The sequence below is a fragment of the Eschscholzia californica genome, unplaced genomic scaffold, assembly GCF_041429995.1.
Source record: "Eschscholzia californica isolate CP2 unplaced genomic scaffold, dmEscCali1.0.p SCAF_5, whole genome shotgun sequence".
Taxonomy (NCBI): domain Eukaryota; kingdom Viridiplantae; phylum Streptophyta; class Magnoliopsida; order Ranunculales; family Papaveraceae; genus Eschscholzia; species Eschscholzia californica.
In genome coordinates this window covers 38342018-38366038 of record NW_028238472.1, presented here as the reverse complement: position 1 = coordinate 38366038, position 24021 = coordinate 38342018, and the positions used below count along the sequence as shown (strand labels likewise).

Genomic DNA, 24021 nt, shown 5'->3' with positions numbered 1-24021 from the left:
GCTAGCAGAACAAGTATTGGAGTCATTGAACTTTTTCCATATATGGTCATTGAATCAGAATCCTACAGTTTACTACCACCAGGGTTTTATTTTGGTGAGAATGCCTTCCTGGAGGATTCAAATCCGTCTAAGGGTTTAGCTCGGAATCCCTCGATTGAGGGCTCTCTGTTGACCTCAATTGAGGACAAAGAGAGAGAAAAGGAAAGACAGAAATAGGTTGGCAGCACCCTTTCGGCCGCCATCCCCTTCTTCATTGCAGAAATGGTTCGTTAGTGATGTGTGGACTCGTAAAACTCTTTTTTTTTGTGGTACGGACAAACAAATTTTATATGGACAATATTACGAGACATATAGTTGACCTATTTGACATCTACTTAATTAAGAGACACAACTATAGAGACTCAAACACTGAAATAAGAATTAACCTTCTTAATATCATAAAACAAATATACTAGATTTAAAAAGGTAGTCTTTAGCTACCTAGGATTTTCGTAATTTGCCAGAGGTTTGCAACAGTTTTTCAGTAGTTTGCGGAAAAGTTGTGGAAAATATTGAGCGTTTAACTAAATAAAATACAAATTTTGAGTTATTAACCAAAGAAAGAAAGTACAAGTTCTAAAGTTGTAACCAAACAAAATATAGCTTTAGAGTCTTCGGTCCAATTTTTAGTTAAAAGAAACGCAACAAAAGGTCAAAAAGTAGAAATAAATCTAAGGTTTATTTTATGAGGGTATGAGTTTCGATGTTGTATATTTGTTTCACTCCAATTTTTTTGTCCCTATAAAATTTCTAACATCTATTGTCCCTTTAAAATATTATCCATATAAGATTTTTGTTTACGTGTATATTAGCCACATTTTTTTGTAGGCTAAATGTGTGTTTCCATGGTTGATGATCAAGTTCAATTGTATTCTTCCAACTGCAAATACTGTAAAGACATTGGCATACGAAAGAACCAAGGTTTCTGTCTTAATTAGTATACAGAAAGATGACTTAACTATTCTATTATGCCTACTACACTTGAACCATTTACATGTTTATATACATATATTTGTGAAGATGCATGAGTTACAGAATACTATTCTTCTGAGTCTGAATCCAATGGACATGATCCATCATCTACATTCGCGTTTGGGTCGAATGACGGGGAACTTGGATCTGTGCATCCTAGTACGAAGTCCAAATTGCATCGATCACCCTGTAATGTTTATCAAACCATTATCAGCCAAAAACCCTTGGTTGGAGTGGTAAGAGGTATAATCTTCCACCTAGAGGTCAAGGGTTCGAGACACCCCCTGAACAATTCAACAAAAAGAAACGAAATACAAATTGTAACTTAATGCTATTTATTTAATAGCTTACCCCTTCAGCTGATAAATTACCAACCATCGCACAACGAGTAGCAACAATATTGGAGTCAGGAAAGATCGCTCTATCACAAGCACCATCTTTACTCATTTCTTCCGCCAAACCCTGCATATTAGATAATGTGATATTTTTGGGTTTTTCCTTCTTTGCTTGGTATAAAAATAAAATTTCCTGGCAAATGCTCAATATGATCTTATGTACATAACAGAATCTCACATTAAGGTAAAGAATGATAGAGAGCAGTAGGAGCATCGCTTAAGGGTAAATCGAAGGCGTAGAAAAGAGGATTAAGGGCCCTAGTCTTATTTAGCATATCTTAGATGAACAGGCCACTTGGAATATTGCATAATGGAGGCCTAATCTAGATTGAATTTTAGTACTCTATAAATCTTGATTTAGGAACTTTGGAAGTCAATTTTCGTGAAATCTCATAGTCGAAGAAAATTCATGCGTAGTTGTCACTAATGTAAGTGGTTGTGTCGTTAAGTTCTAAGCATTACGAAAATCAATTGTTTGTTTCTTCTTTCGCGAAGTCCCTAGGAGTTAGTCTTCCAATTCTTAGGAAGCAAACTTTCCCTGGAGGTGCGATTCCTAGACTCTGTTTGTGTGATGCTAGTAGTTTATTCATGGTTCTTTTTTGAACTTTTTCGCTTCTCAACAATACGTAATTGAAAATAACCCTTTCTAGTATTCACTTGAATGCAGCCCCACATTGAAAAAAATTGAGTGTAAAATCGTACGAGCAAATTAAACGTGTAATTTCTAGATTAAACCTCAATATTATGTAGTTTCACAATGCATCCACCCTTTTCCTTTTCGTTATGCATCTATGATGGCCTCCACTATGATCAACTTAGTTTCACAACGTATATTTTAGAGTTACCTCATTGAAGAAGGTGATTGGTTTGTTTCTCCATGCTTTGTTGGCAAATTGAAACTGCAATTTATACGGTCCATCCCACTTATCCCCATTAGTGAATGAGAAGATCAAGCTCAATGCTGCTCAAGAACACGACAATCATGAGCTCATCATACATACACTATAGTAGAATTAGATACAAAGATATTGAATCGAAATGTGTATATACAAATATATGGGACAATACATACCATGTTTAGGAACACAGATTTTGATGGTATATATGGGAGGATCAGCTTTTCCTCGATCCTTCCTAAGCATCGACCTTGGCTCACCACCACACATGATCGGCTGATTAAAACCCCCTATGGAAAGAAAAAATGAGTATTAAAAAAACAAGCTTCTTACGACCCGTTCAATGTAAAGAGAGATGCTTCTTTGCTAAAATAATACAAAGTGAAATTTGAAATCTATAGGTTATGAGATCCAAACGAAAATACCGTTAAATGCAATCCCGAACTCTTCATTTGGAATTAAATTATTGGTTGCTGGGTTGTAGAATATTGTTAATTTCTCTCCCTGTGAGAGTTTGAGTGCATTGTCAGTTCAACAATACAAAACAAGTTACATAAAAGCAATAAAGCATCATACAATTAGCTAGTTTGGGCAACTTACAGATGTAGGAGGAAGACCGTTCATGGTTTTCCAAAACACGGGGGCTCTTCCTAGGTCGAACTCAGCCCATGTAGGAAGAACGTACCTGTAAAAGTATAGTCGTCAAACCAGCGAGCATTTTGTAGTTTACCAGCGATACCCATATGTAATTTTCACTAATAGAAGAGAAAACATATCCATTGATACTACATACTCTGCAGTTTCCTCCTGTGTTGGGGTTGCAACAGCTGCTGCATTGACTTTCGTGATTATCTTCACAACATTCCCCTTGTTTGGAAGATTCCCTCTCAAGGGAACACCCACAAAACCCGTAGCTGCATCGACGAAAACAGTTTTTTTAGCTTTAGCTCGGACAAGTAAAAGTCTAAATCACCTCGACATATCATGGACACCCATGTCACAGTTTGCATAAAATTATTCGACACTGTCTTTCAATTTAGTCTAGAACAAATCGATTTTGTCCCGAGTCACCTTGACATATCATGGACGTCTGATACCTCGTGTCGCTGTGGGATATCGACACTCATAGGATGGTGGTAGTGTCTATGTTACATGGGATAGGACTTGCAAGTCTAATGAGCTTTTATGTATCACAAGTCTAATTATATGACAAATACCTAAAATTCACTTCACTTCCAAACAATAAGATTACAAGAACAAAGATGCTGAATTAGCCAGATTAGTTATTGACTTCTACCAAACTTGTATAACATCTCAAAGAAAACATTTCTTATACCTACCCTTGACACTATAAAAGATTGAAACTATTGAAAGTAAATCCCACACCATTGATGAAGAAACAATTGGAATCCACCCAAAATCTTATTTGCTGATCATTTGGAGTAACAATCTTCTACTGACTAATTCAAACTTTAACTATGAATCTAATTGAATTAGTGGGTAGTTTGTGAAATTTGAATTCAAAATCAGAATTTTTGTATTTTAGCTGATGGTGATTTGAGGTTGAAGTACAATAACAAGGGAAATCAAAGAAAAGAAGTGGAGAGGCAAAAAAGTAGTAATATCATACCATAAAGTTTAGAAGTAGAGAACCCAGAACTGGAAGTTGAATAAGAACCAAGCTTGAATAGAAGCTGGGATGGTGAAGAAACTATTGAAGCAGTTGTGACTGCCATTGATAAACTGCACCCAGATACTGTGTTATGAGGAGAGAGAGAGAGAGAGAGAGAGAGGGGGGGAATAGTCCACCAGCTTAGCAGGAAATATAGAGAGAGAAACTTAAACCACAAACACACATTTCACCAAAAAAGTATATCTATCACAAAGTAAACAAGATTATAAAGACAAATAAATTGATTTGAGTAGAAATTTGACCCATTCATGAGAAGCACAAAAAGATGCAGCCCTAACAAAGAGATAAACTTCACAGTTCAACAAAAAAAAAAAAAAAAACAAAAAAAAAAACAAAAAAAACAAAACAACTTCATCAAAAAAAAAACAAAAGACAAACTTCAACACAAACTAAAAATATCTTTGAACAAGTAGACAAATTTTGAAGAAAAAAATCTTGGGATAGGGTGGACAGAATAACAAGACTACACAAATATGTATCAAGTAATAACCGAAGTAACAAGTGTGTTTGGTTGCAGGATTCTTAAATAAGATTCCTATCAAAAGTGAGATTTTGTAGGAATCATGAATTCTTGGTCTGTTTGGCTACCAAGAATCTTAAGACTCTTGAATCCAAAGGATTCCTAATTACAAAATTTTTTATTGGACCAAAATCCCACCCTACCCCTTAGGATTTAATAGGATTTTGGATAATAAATCTAAATTTCAAACTTAAAATCAAAGAAAAAATATTTTCTTCTACAAAATAATTATTTTAAATTTATAAAATATTTGTATTTTTCAAAAATTATATATTTTTTTCAAAAATCATTTTTTTTCCGAAAATTATTGTTCCCCCAAAAATCATTTTTTTCTTCAAAAAATCGTTTTCCCCAAAATCTGATTTTCCCGACAACCATTTTTTCCCTCGAGAATCGATTCTTCCCCAAGTAAGTTTTTTTTCGAATATCCAATTTTTTTTCCAGAAAGCAGAGTTTCCCTTGAAAACTGTTTTTCCTCCAAATCCGTTTTTACCAAAAAATTGTTTTTTTCTCGAAAAATATTTTTCCGAAAACTGAAATTTTATAAAAACTTTTTTGCTTGATAGAGACTGTGTTTTTTCCCAAAAGAAAAAACGATGTTCGAAAAAAAAGATTTCCGGAAAAAAAAAAAGATTTTCGTGAAAAAAATACTTAAATAATAATAAATTATAGGATTCTTATTAGTTGCCAAACAAGCCAAAAAATATTACTTGGATTCATGAATCCGTGGAATCATGAGTCCCAAGGATTCATGAATCCGCGGATTCATGATTCCGTCATCCAAACACGAAAGTAATACACAAATTGTTTTAGCTCACGTGTAAATGTGTACACCGAAACGAAGATGTGAGTGAGTATTTATACCAATCCGCTAAAATGACAACACATAAGGTGTTTGCATGTGTGAGCAGGCCGTCCTTGATTTAGGTGGGCCTAAGATAAACTTCGAAAATGAGGCCCTTTTTATAATTGTAGGGACATGCTTAGTCTTTTTTTTTTTTTTTGCTGGAGGGACAGGCTTAGTCTTTTATGTGACCAGCTTCCCGCCTGACCCCCAACTTTACGAAAAATACCCATATGGCCCCCTTCCGTTATAACACCGTCACTTTCTCTCCTTCATCATGTTTTCTCTCTCTGCCAAGTCACGCCACATCATCTTTGAAGCCACCTCATCATCTTCTCCCGCATGGGTCGCCGGCCGGCCAAATTTCCGGCCGGCGACCTTCAAAGTTTTTTCCTCTCTCTCTCAAAATTTTTTTTTTTTTTTTTTATTCTCACCTCTCTCTCTCTCTAAACTCCGGCGAAGGGAAACCCTTCACCGGAGTTCGAGTCTGTTCAAGAACATACCCGTCTGTTCTTGAACAGACTCAATCTGTTCAAGAACAGATCCGTCTGTTCTTGAACAGATCGAACTCCGGCGAAGGGAAACCCCTTCGCCGGAGTTTAGAGAGAGAGAGAGAAAAAAAATTTGAAAGTCGCCGGCCAGAAATTTTGCCGGCCGGCGACCCATGCCGGAGAAGATGATGAGGTGGCGTAACAGATGATGTGGCATGACTTGGCAGAGAGAGAAAACATGATGGAGGAGAGAGAGTGACGGTGTTATAACGGAAGGTGGCCATATGGGTATTTTTCATAAAGTAGGGGGCCAGGCGGGAAGCTGGTCACAAAGTTGGGGGCCATTAGGGAAATAACCTTACATTTTTTTAGGTTAAGTGATTGAGAATATCTAAAGATGTAACATATCAACTTGTTCGGAGAAAATTGCAAGTACTCAAACTACTTTAAGGTGTCGTTTTCAACACTAAAATAAGTAACTTTTTTGCTTATTTAAGTAGAAAAGTCAAAAAGTTAGTTTGCTACGCAAAAATTATTGACTTCATTTAAGTTAAAATTTGACTTTCTTTTGAAGTTAAAATTTTTAGCTTTTGACTTCAAAGTAAAGTAACTTTTTTTTAGACATGCATGAATTTTACTTGACGATTTTTTTTTGTCTATCTCCGCTCCACTACCACAACTAAACTTCTACCGTACCATTCTACCCTCACCACCACCACAACAAGCATTGCACCTCCCCCACCACCCTACCTCAACTACCACCACCACACCTTAACCACCACCATCGTACCACCACCACCACCATACACCACCACATCTCGACAACAACCACCTCGTAGATCCACCACCACCATTCTCGTATCTTCGCCACCACCAGGGTACCTTCACCACCACCACCGCCACCACCACTGTACCTTCACCGCCACCACCACCACCACGGTACCTTCACCACCACCACCACGGTACCTTCACCACCACCACCACGGTACCTTCACCACCACCACCACCATACCTCCATCATTATCACCTACATATCTTATCCACCACCTTTACTACAATCACCATACCACCACCACCATAACTCCGTCACTATCACTCACATACCTTATCCACCACCATCATCGTATCCCAACCACCACCGCATTTCCACCATCACCACCACCACCATCGCCACCATCATACCTCCACCACCACCGCTGCCACCATCATACCTCTATACCACCACCACCATCAAATCTCAACCACCACCACACCTCATAACCATATCTTCATGACACCACCACTACCACCAATATCACCACTATTTCCTATACAAGACTAATCGTGGAAATCATATATAAAATCAATTAAAATCAAGTATCTCTATGAGAAAGAAAAATAAAATTATCAAAAGTAAATTGAGTTACCAAACTAACTTTTTGACTTTTTTACTTATAAGTAACACTTTTGCCAAATATACTTTTGGAATTTTTTTTCTTTTTTAAAGCAAAAGAACTTCTACTACAAGCAAAAGTACTTCTACTTTTGGTTGCCAAACGACACCTAAAAGTGTTTTGGCAAAAGTAACTTTCAGGTACTTTATCGATTTTAAATTGGAAATATTTGATGTCATAGCTGCGGGCGCCCGATGGGGCACCAAGCAGGCTCAACTGTGGGCGGTAGCACGGACAAGTCTTTACACTTGAGCCCGCACATTATGCTTTGTCAGGGCGGCATGATATGCCCGTCTCGGACATGGGCCCACAAGTCATCGGACCCCAAGGGCCCGTCATGTTGGACAAATATAGGAGACCCATTTCTAGTTTGTCACCTTTGGTTTAAGGGTTAGGAATCAAGGGTTTGGATCAAGGGTTTGGGTCGAGGACTGACGAGTCCGAGAGTAGGGTCTCTGAGAGTGTTTTTAATGGTGGTTTTGGATCAAGGGTTTGAAATCAAGGTTGTTTTTCTTTAACTCCTCATTATGGATCGAGGTTTGTTTGGGGCCAAAGTTCTTTCCATGATGGTTTTATTCTCTTTCTCTCTCTAAAATAAGGTTCTTTATCTCTTAAACTTCTAATTGTAGATCGATGATGGTGGATGTAGAAACAAGTTTTTTCCATGATGGCGGATGATGACGATACGAAGAAGAAAGAGAAGAACAAAAGAAAAAAAAATTAGGACAACTGAAGGGGGGTGCTGGGTGTCTACCCAAGTACACACCCACTCAGTACTGGGTACTAATAGGAACCCAACCCGAATAGCAATTCTGCCTAGTGCCTTTAACCACTCCCTTAAACTAAAGCCGTCTGATTTTCAGTGATGGTGGTCAGAGGATCATTTCAACCCGAGAATGGACCAACACAACCTCGTTTAGGAGCAGGGGCGGGTCCACATAGGGGCCCGAGGGGGCATAGGCCCCCACACTCCAAATGTGAACTCCTTTATGTATAGAGGTGCCTTTAGTGTCTTTCTAACAAATTAATTTTGTAAAGTGGCAACACATAGACTGACAAAACTGTTGGCCATCATTAATTGCAAAAATAAAAGAATTCAAATGGCCCATGGCCCACCCGTCTTTTTGAGGGTCATTGGTTTCTTATGACCCTCCATCGTTTCCGAGGAAAACTTTAAAAACACTCACCATTTTTGTTGTAACTTTGTAACACTCACATCTTTCCCTTAAACTAAACAAAAATTATCTTTATGTGTTTATATGACAAAATTGGTGAGTGCTTTTCAAATTTATTTTGTTGTGTTAAACAAACTAATTGCCCCCAACACATCCACTCACCCTAATCAACCAAGGAACATTATTTTTACTCAAATTCTAAAATTATTTATCTGAGTAACTGAAATAAAAAAAAAAAAATCCATTCCATCTGCGTATACTAATATTTTTTTCATATAAACTAACTTTTTTTTGTTGAAGATTCATATAAACTAACTTGAATCCTAGTTCCAACCCAAATAGGACATAAATAAGAATGCAAAAACTATAAATCTAGTCATTCTTTTTTTCACGAAGCCACATTCTCATCTTTTTTATTGATCGTGACATTAAAAGAAGATAGATGTATGATTTTTCTTTTCTGTTCTCATCTTTATTTCAATTAAATTGAAGTTTATGTCATCTTAACTTGTTTTACTCAAAAAAAAATTTTCTCTCACTTGCAAAACATTTTAAAATTTATCTGCATAGAATGTATTTTTTTACTTGATACCATAAGTAACGAAGTTATTATGCAACGATTTCAAAATTTTATCAATCAGTAAAAGTCATTTTCTTATAACATATGAATTTGTATTTTCTTTAACTTAAATGTGCCCCCACATAAGAAAAATCCTGGCTTCGCCACTGTTTAGGAGCCCGGTCAACACAACACGACACATGTTGTGACGTGTCGTGTTGACCCATCACGGTTTCCAGACCCATTAATCCAATTCGTTAGGAACGACAACACGACCTGCCTAAATACGCGTGGTACCTAAGAGCAAGTCCAATCCCAGCCTGTCTTAGGCCGAAAAAACCACTTTTTCACCTAAAATTATTGGCCTCAGCTCAGCCTCTAAAATTCAGCTCCAACCCCAGTCTCTCTTGAGGCCGAAAATTTGAATTTGGAATTTCCCAATTTACTAATAAAATTCCATTAAAAAAACATCGATTACAACTAATAATTGATTAAAAATTTAAAACTACTTAAATACGACTAAACAACACTAGAAAAATTAATTAAAAATAACTAGAAGGGGTTTCTTGGGTCTCGTGGTGCACCGTTGAACAAAGCGTCTCGCGCCGCTAAAAGCATTTGTTGAGCATGTTCGTCGAGAGACCTAATATCAATCTTCATTAAATCCATCGCATATTGTCGGTTCGCCAACTCCGTTTGCACCCGTAGAAAATCTTGTTGCACCTTTAGGGTCTCTTGTTGAACCCGTACTACTTCACTCAAAGTTACTGATCTTTGTTGGGAATCTTCGTCTCTTTTTTCCCAATATCCCTCACTGGGAGTTTTTGAAGCGGTAGAATGTGTGGATGGTTCGCCAACTCTTGCATTTGCTTTGGCTTGTTTACGGCCAATTGGTCTTTCTTCCGATGGATTGGTATTAGAATCTCTTTTACCGGATGTTGACTCTCCTGGCATGTCTGCCATCCACTTGTTGTGTGTCATCAAAATTTTGTAAACATGTATGAACCTAAACCCTTTACCTTGATGATTTTTTTTATACATTTCGATAGCTCTTTGTAACTAAAATAAACAAAATATATATATATATATATATATATATATATATATATATAAGTATATATTATGAATGAAGTGAAAAGATAGAAAAAAGAAATTAAAAAGTTAGAAACAATTACCCGGTCATAATCGTTTTCTCCGCTTTTTGGAACTTTATTTATTATCCTCAAAGTCGATATAAAACTTTGACATTCCGAGCTTATCTCACTGAAACGAGATTTACAACTTCTAAGTGTGCGTTGAAACTTTGCACTCGCATTATATTCATCCGATATTTTTTGCCAAAATACTTTATATTTTTGGCTATTTCCGACAACCGCATCAAATGTTATTTTCAAATAACAATTAGTAAGTAAAATATCTTCATCCGGCTTATACGGTTCCCGTTTAGTTATCTTTGTCGAAGACGTCCCTCCTTGCACACAAGAATCCTCACATACTTCATAATCATCAACTCCTAATTGAGCCGACGGGTAAGTAGAATTAGGGGACAACATTTCCATATAACTTTGGTTATCGAATTCGTTGATGTCTAATGGATCCATGGGTGAACAAATGAAAAGATGAAAAAAAAATTGAAAGAAAGAGAGATAGAAATGGAGAGGAAGTTGCAAGAGATGGAGAGAAAGAAAGTGATGAAGAGGGTGAGAGATGAAATGGATCCAACCCCTATTTATAGGGGTTGGATCCATTTCTAGCCGTTGGAGCAAATCCAACGGCTAGGGGGGATCCCCAAGTGACCGTTGGAGGCCCCAACGGTCACTTGGGGCCTCCATTCAGTCGCCCCTAATGTTAGGGGCGACTGAATGGCCGACCCCAGCCTCCGCTCCAAGCGGCTGGGCTTGGAGCGGGGAGCTGAGGCCAATAATTTGAATTATTGGCCTCAGCCCGGCTGGGGTTGGACTTGCTCTAACATGCCATGCCACAAGACCTGCGATAATGTGTTTATATTAAATAAATTTTATTTATAACACTTAAGGGTTTTACTAGACAGTAATATTAAGCAAACCGTAATAGGTTCTACTTGGTCATTCCTTCAAGTTGAGAAAAAACACTAACAACTTCTAGACAGACGAACAAAGAAACACAACCAAAATGTTGGCTTTAAATCAAAAGGCCACCATTTTAGATTTTCTAGTCTGAGTCGAAACGACACGTTCGAGTTTTTAGCTCCTCTCTGTCCGTTATGGCCGATTTCTATCTCCCCCCTCATCCCCTCTTTGGCTTAGTCATCCGTTCATATGCGGCAAACTCCAACCTAATCAATACCTGTCCCCATCCCCCCCATCGTAACCAAATCACTAGACTATCACACAAAAAATTCAACCATTTCCTTACAAAAAAAAAAAAAAAACACCCAACCAATTCAATCAATGGCTCTAATATCCGCATCACCCAATCCCAAATTCATTTCTTCTTCTTCTTCCTTTCATCTTCCTCACCATTCAATCAACCAATCAAAAAAAAATTCTCTTCATTTTTATGGAAGCTTCTTTCATTTAAGAGCTCCTAAAATAATAAGCAAAAACAGAGTTACAACACTAACATTCGTCTCTGGCCATTACCCATGTCGAAATCAATGGTTAAAACCCATTGCATGTTCTTTACCATCTTCATCAACACAGAAGAATTTTGGAAAAATTTTGTTATCAGATGTGGAGGTGAAGAAGAAAAGAAGGGTTTATTTAGGAAGAAGATGGAATAATAGTGACATAGCAACAGGGGTTGTTGTTCTTTCAATGCATATTTTGTGTCTTTTTGCTCCATTCTTCTTCAATTGGACTGCAGTTTGGGTATCAATTAGTCTTTATATAATTACTGGATTATTTGGGATTACTCTTTCATTTCATAGAAACCTTTCACATAGAAGTTTTAGACTTCCTAAATGGCTTGAATACTTATTTGCTTATTGTGGTGTTCAAGCAATGCAGGTGAGGGAAATTATTGAGTTTTCTTTTGAATTGTATTGGTAATGAATTTGAGTGAATGTTGAAACCCATTTTTATGTTTGGGGAGTTTTGTAGGGAAATCCAATTGATTGGGTTAGTACTCATAGATATCATCATCAATTTTGTGATTCAGATAAAGACCCACATAGTCCAATTGAAGGTTTTTGGTTTAGTCATATGAGTTGGCTCTTTGACACCAACTCTCTTGCTGAAAAAGTGAGTCCTCCCACTCCACTCTTACCTCTCTCTCACTCTCTTGTTTCATATCTAATGTATATGGTTGGTTGCAGTGTGGAGAACCTGCTAATGTTGGTGACTTGGAGAAGCAAGAGTTCTATAGGTTTCTTAAAACTACCTATGTTGTCCATCCAATTGGACTTGGGGTTCTATTATATTGGTTTGGAGGACTTCCATTCATTGTCTGGGGAATGGTAATTGGTTTTCTTGCTCCTCCTAAATCTCTCAACAAAAAAAAAAAAAAAAAAATCCTGCCTAAATCTATTAGACTCCCTTTTTCTTATTGAAAGTGTTTTTCCTTTTCATGGCATTTTCATTTCCTTCGAATATTTCAGAAAAGTGGGATCCCTTGTTCCCAAAAACCTCTCATGGTGCCTCAACTTGTAGCATTCACCTCTTTAATATTGTGGACGGTAGAAAATCACACAATTAGTAGATCATCGATTGGTGGGCCACCGACAACTTGGGCTTTAGACCTCGAGATGGACGAAGTTTCGGTTGGACCTGTAGACAGACAAAAACAAGTAAAACCGTGAAGTCTTGGGGACACCGGGATGGTGTCTTGCCAAAGGCACTCCGACGGTCAAGTCAGCAAACTATAAAAGATAAGTATTTAAACGATTGAATGCTGAGGGTGTCACCGTGTTGTATCGTCGGAGGGTGGCTAGACTCGTAGAGTGGCCGGAGCTTCGACTCTACGGGATAGTTGGTCGGATTGATCTCCTGGAGCAGGTCGAAAGGTCGTCTCGATCGGAGATTCTGGATAAGGAAGAAGTGGGATGTAACAGGAACTTGAGAAGGACTTCGAGGGTGATGGAGCTTGAAGATGTAATCTCGCCGTCTAGAGCACTGATCAGAAGATACTAAATATGTGAGAGAGAGAGAAGAATGTTCTGTAGTTTTCTAGTCGGTATTCGATGCCTTTGGAGTCTGAGTCTCCTTCTATTTATAGGCGACTGATGGACTCGTGGAGTCTGTCAGATCCGAGATGATTGGGGTCGAGGGTGACCCCAAACCCTAAGGGAGACTCGTTCTTGGCCGTCGATCTGTCACCTGGAGTAACTCGATCGTACGATTACGCCGCCTCGACTTTAGGCTCTTCGTAGTCTGAGATCACCTAACGGTACTTAAGGCGACGTGGGGTTTTAGAGGGACTTCGTCAAATGAATACGTGGCGAGGTCTCCGGAGTTGAGGTTGACTCGGTAACCGGCATACTCGGTTGAGGGCGACCAAGGGGTGCTTGGAGTATTGTTGCTTTTAATAGGTTATTGTTCGTCTAGATGGACGTTCACAAGGGCTTAGAGCCGTTTGGACCTTTTGTTGGCCGAATTCCACGTTGGAGAGTGTCCAACTAGTAGGCAAGTGGGTCGGGCCCAAGTGATATTTGTTCGAAGTAGGCTCGGTCTAGGCGACCTTTAGACGAAGTGGGCCCAACACGATTTTTGACCACTACAAATATGAGTTGTAGTTTTTTTTTTTTGATGAGAAAATATGAGTTGTAGTAATGAGTGCTAAAGAGGTTGTTGCTCCACACAAGATGAGTGGGTATTGTTTGTGGGGGTGCTCTAAAGGCGCCCCAGTATCTTTCGAAAATGCCTTTGCATCTCTAGAATGGCGTGATGCAATGACCAAAGAAATTTCAGCTCTCGGGACCAATAATACGTGGTCCCTGACTCCCTTGTCTTCTGACAAGAAATCCATTGGTTGTAAATGGCTTCACAAAATTAAATACCGCTTTGATGATTCAATCGAACGTTATAAAGCTCGATTTGTTGCCAAAGAGTATACTCAAGTTGAAGGCGTCTACTATCATGAAACTTTTGCTCTAGTTGCCAAATTGTTTATTATTCGTGTTGTCTTATCTCTTATGTCTATGCAAGGATGGTTGTTGCATCATTCAGATGTCAATAATGTCTTCCTCCAAGGAGACTTACAAGAGGAAGTCTATATGACAATTCCTCCCCGTTTTAGCAGCCAAGGTGATACTAGAGTCTATAAATCATTATATGGTTTGAAAAAAACTTCTAGCCAATGATTTGCTAAATTTTCCTCCGGTTTAAAAGCCAAAGGTTTTTCCAATCTTCGTCAGATCATTCTCTTTTGTCGAGGATGCTGCACAAATTGACTTATAACAAGACCCGATATCGCTACTTGTTGAATTATTTAAGTCAATTTGTGCAACATCCCACTTATCCCTATTAGTGAATGAGAAGATCAAGCTCAAAGCTGCTCAAGAACATGACAATCATGAGCTCATCATACATACACATTGGGATGAATTGTGACTACCTCGGTTTGAATTTTAAGCATTTTCCAATAAGGATTAGTTGCGTGTCCTGTTCTACGACACTATTGACATGTAACAACATTGGGATCATTTGTAGAAGTAGTTTGTTTGCCAATGTCAGAGTAGTAAGCCCCATCACTAATGGGACTCCTATGCAAAAGTTCATGAAAATAAGGTATTAGAGGTTTGGAGAGAATTTATTCAACCATCTAATCATAAACATGTACAACTTATATCCAAGATTTGTTTTAATTTAGGTTAGTGTATATAGTTGTTTTCTATGCATTGGTCTTTGATGGGAGGAAATGGCTTGCCCAACCTTTAAGAGGGTTGCTTCCAGATTTCATCTTTACTGTCTACTATTTCTGTCGAGCATCTATCTGATTAAAGTTTGTATATCTCATGGACTAGAGTATTTGGTTAAGTCTTTCCTATTTTCTTTCGGTTTGCTCATCCTCATCTATTTGGTTTTGTTGTTCCAACAGTTACTCTCTCTCTCTCTCCTTTACTCTTCTGTGATCTGGTAATCTAGTTAGGATGATAAAAGATAAGCTTTTTTTGGTTTATTTGAAATACTATATTTTCATGGGTTGCTTGCCGCCGAGCTCAAGGATTCCGATGGTATTAGTAATTTATCAGCCAATTGAAGAAGAAATGACACGTGTTCCTAGTGCAGAGTTTGTTTCTTCTGAAGGTCACACATATCCTTCCACTTGTTCTCACACAAAATCTTGGGTGGATTACTACATTTTAGTGGGGCTTGGTGGTGGCCCACTTATCTTTCATGTTATCGGGCTTGTATATATTACTGTTTAGGGCACCATTTTTATCTTGGAGTTTCTAATCGCGCGAGCTTGGGCCTTATTTTTATTGGGCCAATCGTTTGATCCTAGTAAATTTTAAGTCTTACTAGTCAAATTACTACAAGAGCTGATTACTTCTCCACTGGAGCTGAACACATCTCTTTAATTGCTCTTTGAAAGGGATTTAGTCTTCACTTGTCATGCAATACAATTTTATTAACACTCTCTCCACCTTTGGTAGCTTTGCTACCTCCTTTTACTGTTCCAGTCGGGTCTTTTGGCTTGATCTGTATCAGCAACCCAAATTACCAGGTATTCAATTTCTCTTCCTTTGGCAGACAATTGGATATTATTTGTCCTTCGAGAGAAGCCTGGAGGGTAACCATGGAGTCAGTTGATTTTGAAGTTTGGAATTTAATTTTCTTCATTGAAGACGTTAAATTCCTGTTTCACCCTACCTGGGAGTTGTTATTCATTTTTGTGTTTTTGGGACAAGTATGGATTGATCGGTTCAAAACTTTTTTAGATTTGTATTGGTTTCTCGGGATCTCATGCTCGAGTCTGGATGGGTTGCAGTGGACTCTGACTTTGCTAAACAATTGTTTGTTGGATTTCATTGATACTCGTCCACTTTTAAGTGATGGTTGGAAAGCTGCTAGATACGAGATGGTGTCTCTGGCGGCCCATGGTACAACCATAAGGGTTACAATTACAATTAGGAGTATAAATTTCAACTTGTATTTTTTAGATTTTAACTCCTTTGTTGTAACTTTGTTTTCACTTCTATGAACCTTTGAATATAAATACATACGATGTTTACAGTTGTCTAAAAAAAATATTCAAATTTACATCTCTATTAGAAAAAAGAACACCTTAGTCTATTCAAGCTGATTTTATCTTTCACTCTTTAATTTTGCAGGGTGTAAGGATAGTATGGGTTTACCATATAACTTGGCTAGTAAATTCAGCCTGTCATGTTTGGGGAAATCAGGAATGGAATACCAAGGACTTATCCAAGAACAATTGGTATGAATTCTGTCCCTTTGATGCAAAACATCTTTTTTGTTTAAAATCATCAAATTTTTCTGGTAATTACTTGTACTTCACTTATTAAGTCTGTAAGCACCTTATTCGAAATCAACTCGTAATGAGCTAAGAGGTCTTCGTAAATAGTATATATATTTGGTCCCAAGATTTATGTGTGGACTATTCTCACGCTCACTCGTAGTGTTCTTAGAGTGTAATTTTTGTTTTTCAGTTCGATTTCATGGGCATACATTTGATACTTTATCATTTATGGGTCTACGTTTTATTAGTTTGTTGGCATTCATTCAACTCAAAATCAGTGAAAAATTGGCATGAAGGCTTTAAAGTTTATATGTTTGGTTATAAGAGTTTCCTTCGTCTGTGTCAGACAATTCTCACACTTTTTAATTAAAAATTTGATATGATCAGGTGGGTGGCAGTGCTTGCCTTTGGAGAAGGATGGCATAACAACCATCATGCTTTTGAATTTTCTGCTCGACATGGACTAAAATGGTGGCAATTAGATATGACTTGGTACACTGTAAGATTACTTCAAGTTATTGGGTTGGCTACAGATGTGAAGTTACCTTCTGAAGTTCATAAGCAGCGGATGTCTTTCACAAGCGAAACTACAACATCTTAAGAAGAGAGAAAGAAGGGATGAATTTTGATGGCATCATAACTATTAAGAACCTCTGGATCCTTTGAGCCCGACCCGGCCTAAACTCGACCACCCGAGTATAACTCAGTTGACCTAGTCACAAACGAATGGTCAGATAGATTAGGATCGTTTTGGTTTTGTAGCTCAATCAACTTTATCTTTGTCAACAACCCTTGGTTGGAGTGGTGAGAGGTATAATCTTCCATCCTAAAGGTCAAGGGTTCGAGACACGCTGAACAATTCAAAAAAAAGAAAACTTTATCTTTATGTACGTATATATACCTACGTATTAGTTACACATAAAATATATAACACATTAATGTTGTTCTCTTGCTCTCCATCTCTCGGCTTTATCTCTCTTTCGCCCTCTCGGTTCTTCTCTTGCTTCTCCATTAATATTAAGAGGGTTTTACCTCTTCACATGAACTCCATTAGTAGGAGCGAATGACCTAGTGGCAAGTTAGATCATCAACTCCGTTGATACGAACATCATGTCTTCAATTTTTTACGCAGACAATGTCACCTATATATGGCAGGATCTTCATGACCGTTTCTTTCAAATGAATGCACAAAAATTTATCAACTCAAACCTGCAATATCTTCGTTTAACCAAGAGATGTTACGTCGTAAATTACTCATCTTAATTCTCTTCAAGATGAGCTCTAGTCTCTCATGGTCTTTGACCCTTCCATTTGTGGTCATGGAACATCCATTTTCGACTACTCAAATCAAGAACGAGATATGGAATTTCTTCAAGGATTACATGACCGTTTTTCTGACTATTCGTAGTCAAATCCTTTTAATGGCCTATTTCCCTTCCATTCAACAAATTCATTCTCTAGTGAACATAAGAGGGGGTTCAACAAAACATTATTTCCTCCACCACCACCGGCGTTGAAGTCGCGGCCCTTGGCTTTGGCCACCTGATGGTTTCTTTTCCTCTAAGACTGGACCGACCAGAAAAGCAGCAACCTATGATACCCCGTCCCTACTGTCATCAATGTCAGATCCATGGACACCTTATATCCACATGTTATCAATTGCATGGCTATCCACTTCAGCCCGGTCTGAAGGGTCGAACCCGATCACGTCCCGACCCAGTAGCTGCTTCTGTCTCTAGTGACAATGACCTCTCCATGGCGCTTTAGACACATCCCTTACGGTCGACCAATACCGTTGCCTTGTCAACTATTTGGAGCAGCAAACTTCGTCTGCACGCAACGCCTCTGTAGGGATTCCCGAACCGCCCATTAATCTCATCAGTGTGTCCATTGCTTCATCTTCTTGTGTTATTGATTCTGGGGCTGCAAAACATATTTGCTCAGTCCTTTCTCATTTATCTAATTATTCGCTTGCTCCTGGAAACTATTTTTTCGGTTACCCAGTGGATCGAGAGTCCAAGTACTACGCATTGTTTCTATTTTCTTTTCGGATACATTTTATTTAATTGGCGTACTACATATCCCTTCTTTTAAATTTAATTTAATTACTGTTTCTGAAATCTCTTCCCCTCTTCATTGTAAGTTTTTCTTACTCTACTTCTTGTGTCTTTCAAGACCAATCAACGAACAAGACGATTGCACTTGGCGATCCCAGTGATGGCCTCTATTTTCTTCTCACAGAGTTAGGATTTTATCTTTTTCTAGTTCAGACAGTAATAGTCGTAGTAATATTTCTTAGGGTTACTTCTCAAAAGGCCCCCTACTTTATGATCAGCTTCCCGCGTAGCCCCCTACTTTATCGAAATACCCAGAAGACCCCTTTTTACAGTTACCGTTAAATGCCCGTTAACTAGTCATCACCTCTCTGTCTCCTCCATCCCATCACCTCTCTCTGCCACCTCATCGTCTTCACTGGTGAAAGTCGGCGACCGACCAATTTTTCGACCTTCAAACATAAAAAAAAAATTTCTCTTTTTCTCTCTCCTCTCACTCTTTCTCTCTCTATACTGGTCGGCGAAGGGCTCCCCCCTTCGCCGGCCAGTATAGAGAGAGAGAAAATGAGAAGAGAGAAAAAAATGAGAGGATAGGGAGAAAAGGGGAGAGGAAGAAGAAGAAAAAAATGTTTTTTTTTTTTTTTATGTTTGAAGGTCGCCGGCTGAAAAATTGGTCGGTCGACGACCTTCGCCGGTGAAGACGATGAGGTGGCAGAAAGAGGTGATGAGATGGAGGAGAGAGAGGTGATGACTAGTTAACGGACATTTAACGGTGACTGAAAAAAGGGTCGTTCTGGGTATTTTCGATAAAGTAGGAGGTTACGCTGGAAGCTGGTCATAAAGTAGGGGGCCTTTCTTATGATGTATGACATCGGCGTTTGGGTCATCCTTCTACTTCCCGTTTCAAGTATATTTTTCCAAAAGTACATGTATGAATTTTAGTTATATTATTAATAATGTGCAATGTTTGTCCTTAATCTAAGCAAGCAAACCAGTTTGTCTTTCCCAGTCTTGTACTAGACCTTTTGAATTACTTCACGAAGATTTATGGGGCTCTTTTGTCGTCACTTTCTAACTTTAATAGACGATTTTTCCCGATGCACTTGGCTATTTCTTATGCATTCTAAATCAAGCACTAAAGAATAACTCTCTACCTTTTTTATTTTAAATTCTACTCAATTTCATTCACAAAAATTTCAAATATTCACTCTGATAAGGGTTCCATCCTATTTCTTCAACTTCAACCTTAGTTCCGGCAATGGAACAGAATTCATGACCCATGATTTCCAGCAATAGTTCTAAGTTCGCGACATCACACCCCACAACAAAATAGGGTGCTGGAAAGAAAACACCGCAACATTCTCAAAGTAGTTTGTTTTCTTCGTATTTGAGCAATTGTCCATCTATCCTTTTGGGGAGAATGTGTTCTTACCGTAATTTATTTAATTAATAAACTTCCGAGACCACTACTTCGTGGATTGTCACCTCATGAGAAACTTTTAGGCTCTCCTCCGACCTTTTCTCACCTTCGGTTATTCAAATGTTTATGCTACGTATGTGTTCTTTTAACCAAGATCAAAATGGACCCCCGTGCCTCCCCAGGTGTTTTTATTAGATACGAACAAAAGGGCTGTCGAGTTTGCGACCTTACCACTTGTAAACTTTTCACTTCACGTGATGTAGTTTTTCATGAGGATCGTATTCCCATGGCACATAATTTCTCCTCACCACCACTTCTGCCTCCTTCTCCTACCCCATTTTTCTCGATTCCTGATAATGGGGACTCTGAATTTTCCTCTCAAAAAACTTACCCTCATTTAATCAACCCCTATCTATCTCCGTCGACCAGTATGGTGCCGTTAGAACCCACAACCTTAGAACCCACAGTGTCGCCTTTAGCACAGTTAATGCAGGAGATGTTCTTCGACCAAAGATGTAATGCGAGCAATTTGTCCTTCAACCAAAGATGTAACGGGGACTCTGAATTTTCCTCTCAAAAAACTTACCCTCATTTAATCAACCCCTATCTACCTCGGTCGACTAGTATGGTGCCGTTAGAACCCACAACTTTAGAACCCACAGTGTCGCCTTTAGCAAAGTTAATGCAGGAGATGTCCTTCAACCAAAGATGTAATGTGGGTAATTTGTCGGATAGGACAATTGATGAAGAAGATCATCAAGTCCGGATGATTTAGAGGTCGTAGTGTTTAGCTAGAAACCAACTACGATCGTCGATTCGCAGCTAACTTCGTCCGGATCCTACAACGGGTTACACAAAGAGTGTCAACTTGATCGGAAGAGATGACTAAAGGGACGAGACATATATACATGGGTAAGACCCATAAATGTGTCCCTAAGGCCTAAAGGAAGTTTGGAGAAAGATAGTACAAAGGGGCAAAACAAGTGGGTTTTGGGTCGGGCTTAAAAGGACAATTTGGGCCCATTATAGGGGTCGGCAAGATCTGCTCTATTAGGGCTTATTCTGGCCGGCCAGAGTAAGGGAATTGGAAAAATAGAAATAGGTTTCTATTTTTGACTATTTTCTTAATCTTATTCAAAATGGTCTTTTAGGAAACCTAATTAGGGTCTTACTCTAACTTAAGGTTCCATATCTTAAGAGTTGAATAAGGTGTAGAAAATTCTCAAGGAGCTTTCTTACTCTACAACATTAAGTAGAGAAAGAAAGAGAGATAATTCCCAATCAACTATCTAGTCAAAGAAGAAGGTGTTCTTCATCTAACCACCATGGGTGTTCTAACTAGCAACAAGGTGGGAGATCAAGGTGATTTCTCGGTGTCCCAAGTAAAGGAGCTACAATTGGAGCTCTTAGTCTTGTCAAAAGCGATTGGAAAGTTTCGAGAAAAAACTAGTCATTAAGGTATTTATCGAACTAGTTTAACTTAGTTATGATTATTAGCTTATGCATGAGATCTTGGGGATACTAGTGTTAGACATATTAGATGTCTGAGATTCCGCTACCAACACTAAGAGACCACAAAACCCAACAGTTAGCACAAACAGTGTCTAATACCCCAACAACACCTTTAACACCTATTGCTCCAGAAACCACCGTGTGCCTCTAGAGCCCACATTATCGAAAAACGAATGTATTTTAGTTCCTGCTGACACCTCCTCGACTCATATCGGCATCGTCGCTTCCATTGTTGCCCCTTCTCGGCCACAACGGGTAAGGCGCCTTCCATCAAAAGTTAGTAAATATGTCTGCCAAACTTCTTCTAAACTCCTTATCCTTTGACGAACTATGTCTCTATTAATTATTTCTCAAATTCACGTAAGGGTTTTTCTCTCTTCGGTTCTTTCCAAGACTAAACCAACATCCTTCTCTCCGACCATGCGATCTCCTCTCTGACGTGAGGCAATGGCCAAAGAAATTAAGGCGTTGGAAACGAATAATACATGGTCCGTCAATTGTTCCACTAAATTTCAGACTAATGGATCCATTGAACGGTATAAGGCCATCTTTGTTGCAAAAGGCTATTCTAGAACCGAGGGCTTAGAATATCATGACACTTTTGCCCATGTTGCTAAATTAGAAATGGTTCGTGTCGTTCTTTCTATTGCCGCCATTAAGGGATGGTCTCTTCACAAGCTTGATGTTAATGACGTCTTTCTTCAGGATGATCTCAATGAATAAGTTTTTATGAAACTCCCTGCAGGGTTTTCCCCTAAGGGGAAATCTCGCGTTTGCTGTCTTTGCGAATCACGTTACGGCCTCAAACAAGCCTCTCGCTAATGGTTTTCAAAAAAATTTCTCCATTCTTCTCAGCAAAGGCTTCTATCAGTCAAAGTCTAACTATTCTTACTTCTCCTTTACATCAAATTCTACCACTCTCTAAGTTCTGGTCTACGTCGATGATATTATTATCAACGGTAATAATGATTACGTCATTTCTAAACTTAAGTCCTTCTTGATCGCACCTTCTCTTTGAAGGATCTCGGCAACCTTCAATATTTTCTTGGCATAGAAGTATCCTGTTTTTCCATCTTCCTTTGTCAATGGAAATTTGCCCTTAGACATAATTGAAGATTCAGGCTTAATTGCCTCCCGTCTGTCCTCGTTTCCCATGGAACAAAAACTCCGCTCGGCCCATGTCATGGCAATCCCCTTCCAGAGCTAACAGTTTATCGCCGCCTCGTCCTGACATAACATTGTTGTCAATAATCTAAGTCAATTTTTGCAAACTCGAGTATTGTTCACCGCAATAAGGCTCATCGAGTACTCCAAATCTAAAGGGTTCTCTTGAAAAGGAATTGTTTTACCTACGACCAGTTCTCTATGCATTTCTGGATATAGTGATTCCGACTGGGCGGGATGCCTGTCTACCAGAAGAACCACTACTAGTTACCTCACCATGCTCGGATATAGTCCCCTGTCATGGAAATGTAAAAAACAGCATACTGTTGTGTAATCTTTCGTTGAGGCCGAGTATCTCGCTCTCGCCACTCACTTGTGAACTTTAATGGCTCTAATACCTTCTTTACGATCTAGGTTTTGACCACTCTTCCCTAATGTCTGTACATTGTGATAACCGTGTGGCGCTCCAAATTGCTGACAACCCCCGTCTTCCATGAACGCATTGAGATCGACTTCCACTTAGTTCATGAGAAGATCAATGCTAACATCATCGGTCCTCGCTTCACACTAATTGTCGATCAACTTGCTAACATTTTTACCAAGTCCAAAGGCACGGACAATTTTCATAAAATCATTGGCAAGTTGGGCGTCGTTTCCATCCCCGTTGCACTTGAGGGGGAGTAATAGGATCCACCGAATCCTTTGGGCCCGACCCGGCCTAAACTCGGCCACCCGTGTATAACCCGGTTGACCTAGCCACAGCCAAATGGTCAGATAGATTACGATTGTTCAGATAATTAGATTTTGTATCTTTCATCAAATTTATCTGCATGCAGCCATGTACCTGTATATACCTTTGTGTTATTAACACATGAGCTATAACAGATTAATATTTTTCTCTACCTCTCTATCACTCGGTTGCATCTCTCTTTCTCCCTCTGGTTCTTCTCTTGCTTCTCCATTAATGTTAAGGGGGTTTTACCTCTTCGGAATAACGTACATACATGAACGATAGAGGGTTTTACCATCCCTCCATCCTCATAGGCAGTCTCTTCTTTTTACAAACACTTAACAGATCATTGAACTACGGACCTTAATGATCTCTCCTTCTGGAGGTATTTATGGAACTTAAATGTCAAACCTAGAGTCAGTTTTTTTAATGCAAGATGAGTCAGGATGTGGTATCCTTTTGTTCGGTCATCCTAAGTTACTAATATAGAGGAGAGTGACTCGGAAAGAATAGGTCTTACTTCTCAAATTGCAATAGTATTATGACGAATCTGAAAAAAGAGATATTCAACTGTGTTTCATAAGATAAAACCAAGTATAGAGGATGTTATACAGGTATAATGTATTGACCTGCTGCAATTTTCAAAAGGGATCATAGCCAGAGAAAAGTTTGAACCTTATCCCAAACATGTATAATGTATTGACCTGCTGCAATTTTCTGGAT

General features: G+C 38.7%; 2 protein-coding genes across 4 annotated transcripts; one reads left to right on the top strand and one right to left on the bottom strand.

Annotated features, from left to right (window-relative positions):
- Window positions 1-888: 888 nt before the first annotated feature.
- PIFI (post-illumination chlorophyll fluorescence increase) lies at window positions 889-4330 on the bottom strand. Its single transcript, XM_086641073.1, has 8 exons — window positions 3933-4330; window positions 3096-3216; window positions 2903-2987; window positions 2728-2806; window positions 2479-2592; window positions 2252-2367; window positions 1363-1473; window positions 889-1198 (listed from the first exon to the last, which is right to left on the bottom strand). Exons 1-8 carry the CDS (start codon window positions 4036-4038, stop codon window positions 1079-1081), a joined length of 852 nt encoding a protein of 283 aa, XP_086497199.1. The 5' UTR covers window positions 4039-4330; the 3' UTR covers window positions 889-1078.
- A 6901-nt stretch (window positions 4331-11231) lies between these two features.
- LOC147539047 (palmitoyl-monogalactosyldiacylglycerol delta-7 desaturase, chloroplastic-like) lies at window positions 11232-23469 on the top strand. Of its 3 annotated transcripts, XR_015225385.1 has the most exons (6): window positions 11232-12004; window positions 12098-12238; window positions 12313-12453; window positions 16270-16376; window positions 16806-17199; window positions 23405-23469. XR_015225385.1 is itself a non-coding variant. In XM_086641072.1 (5 exons), exons 1-5 carry the CDS (start codon window positions 11447-11449, stop codon window positions 17017-17019), a joined length of 1161 nt encoding a protein of 386 aa, XP_086497198.1. In that variant the 5' UTR covers window positions 11232-11446; the 3' UTR covers window positions 17020-17293. The 3 variants fall into 3 exon arrangements, 1 of the variants encoding a protein (XP_086497198.1); XM_086641072.1 differs by lacking the exon at window positions 23405-23469 and having other exon boundaries at window positions 16806-17293; XR_015225386.1 differs by lacking the exons at window positions 16270-16376; window positions 16806-17199; window positions 23405-23469 and adding an exon at window positions 13723-13791 and having other exon boundaries at window positions 12313-12665.
- The last annotated feature ends 552 nt before the right edge of the window (window positions 23470-24021 follow it).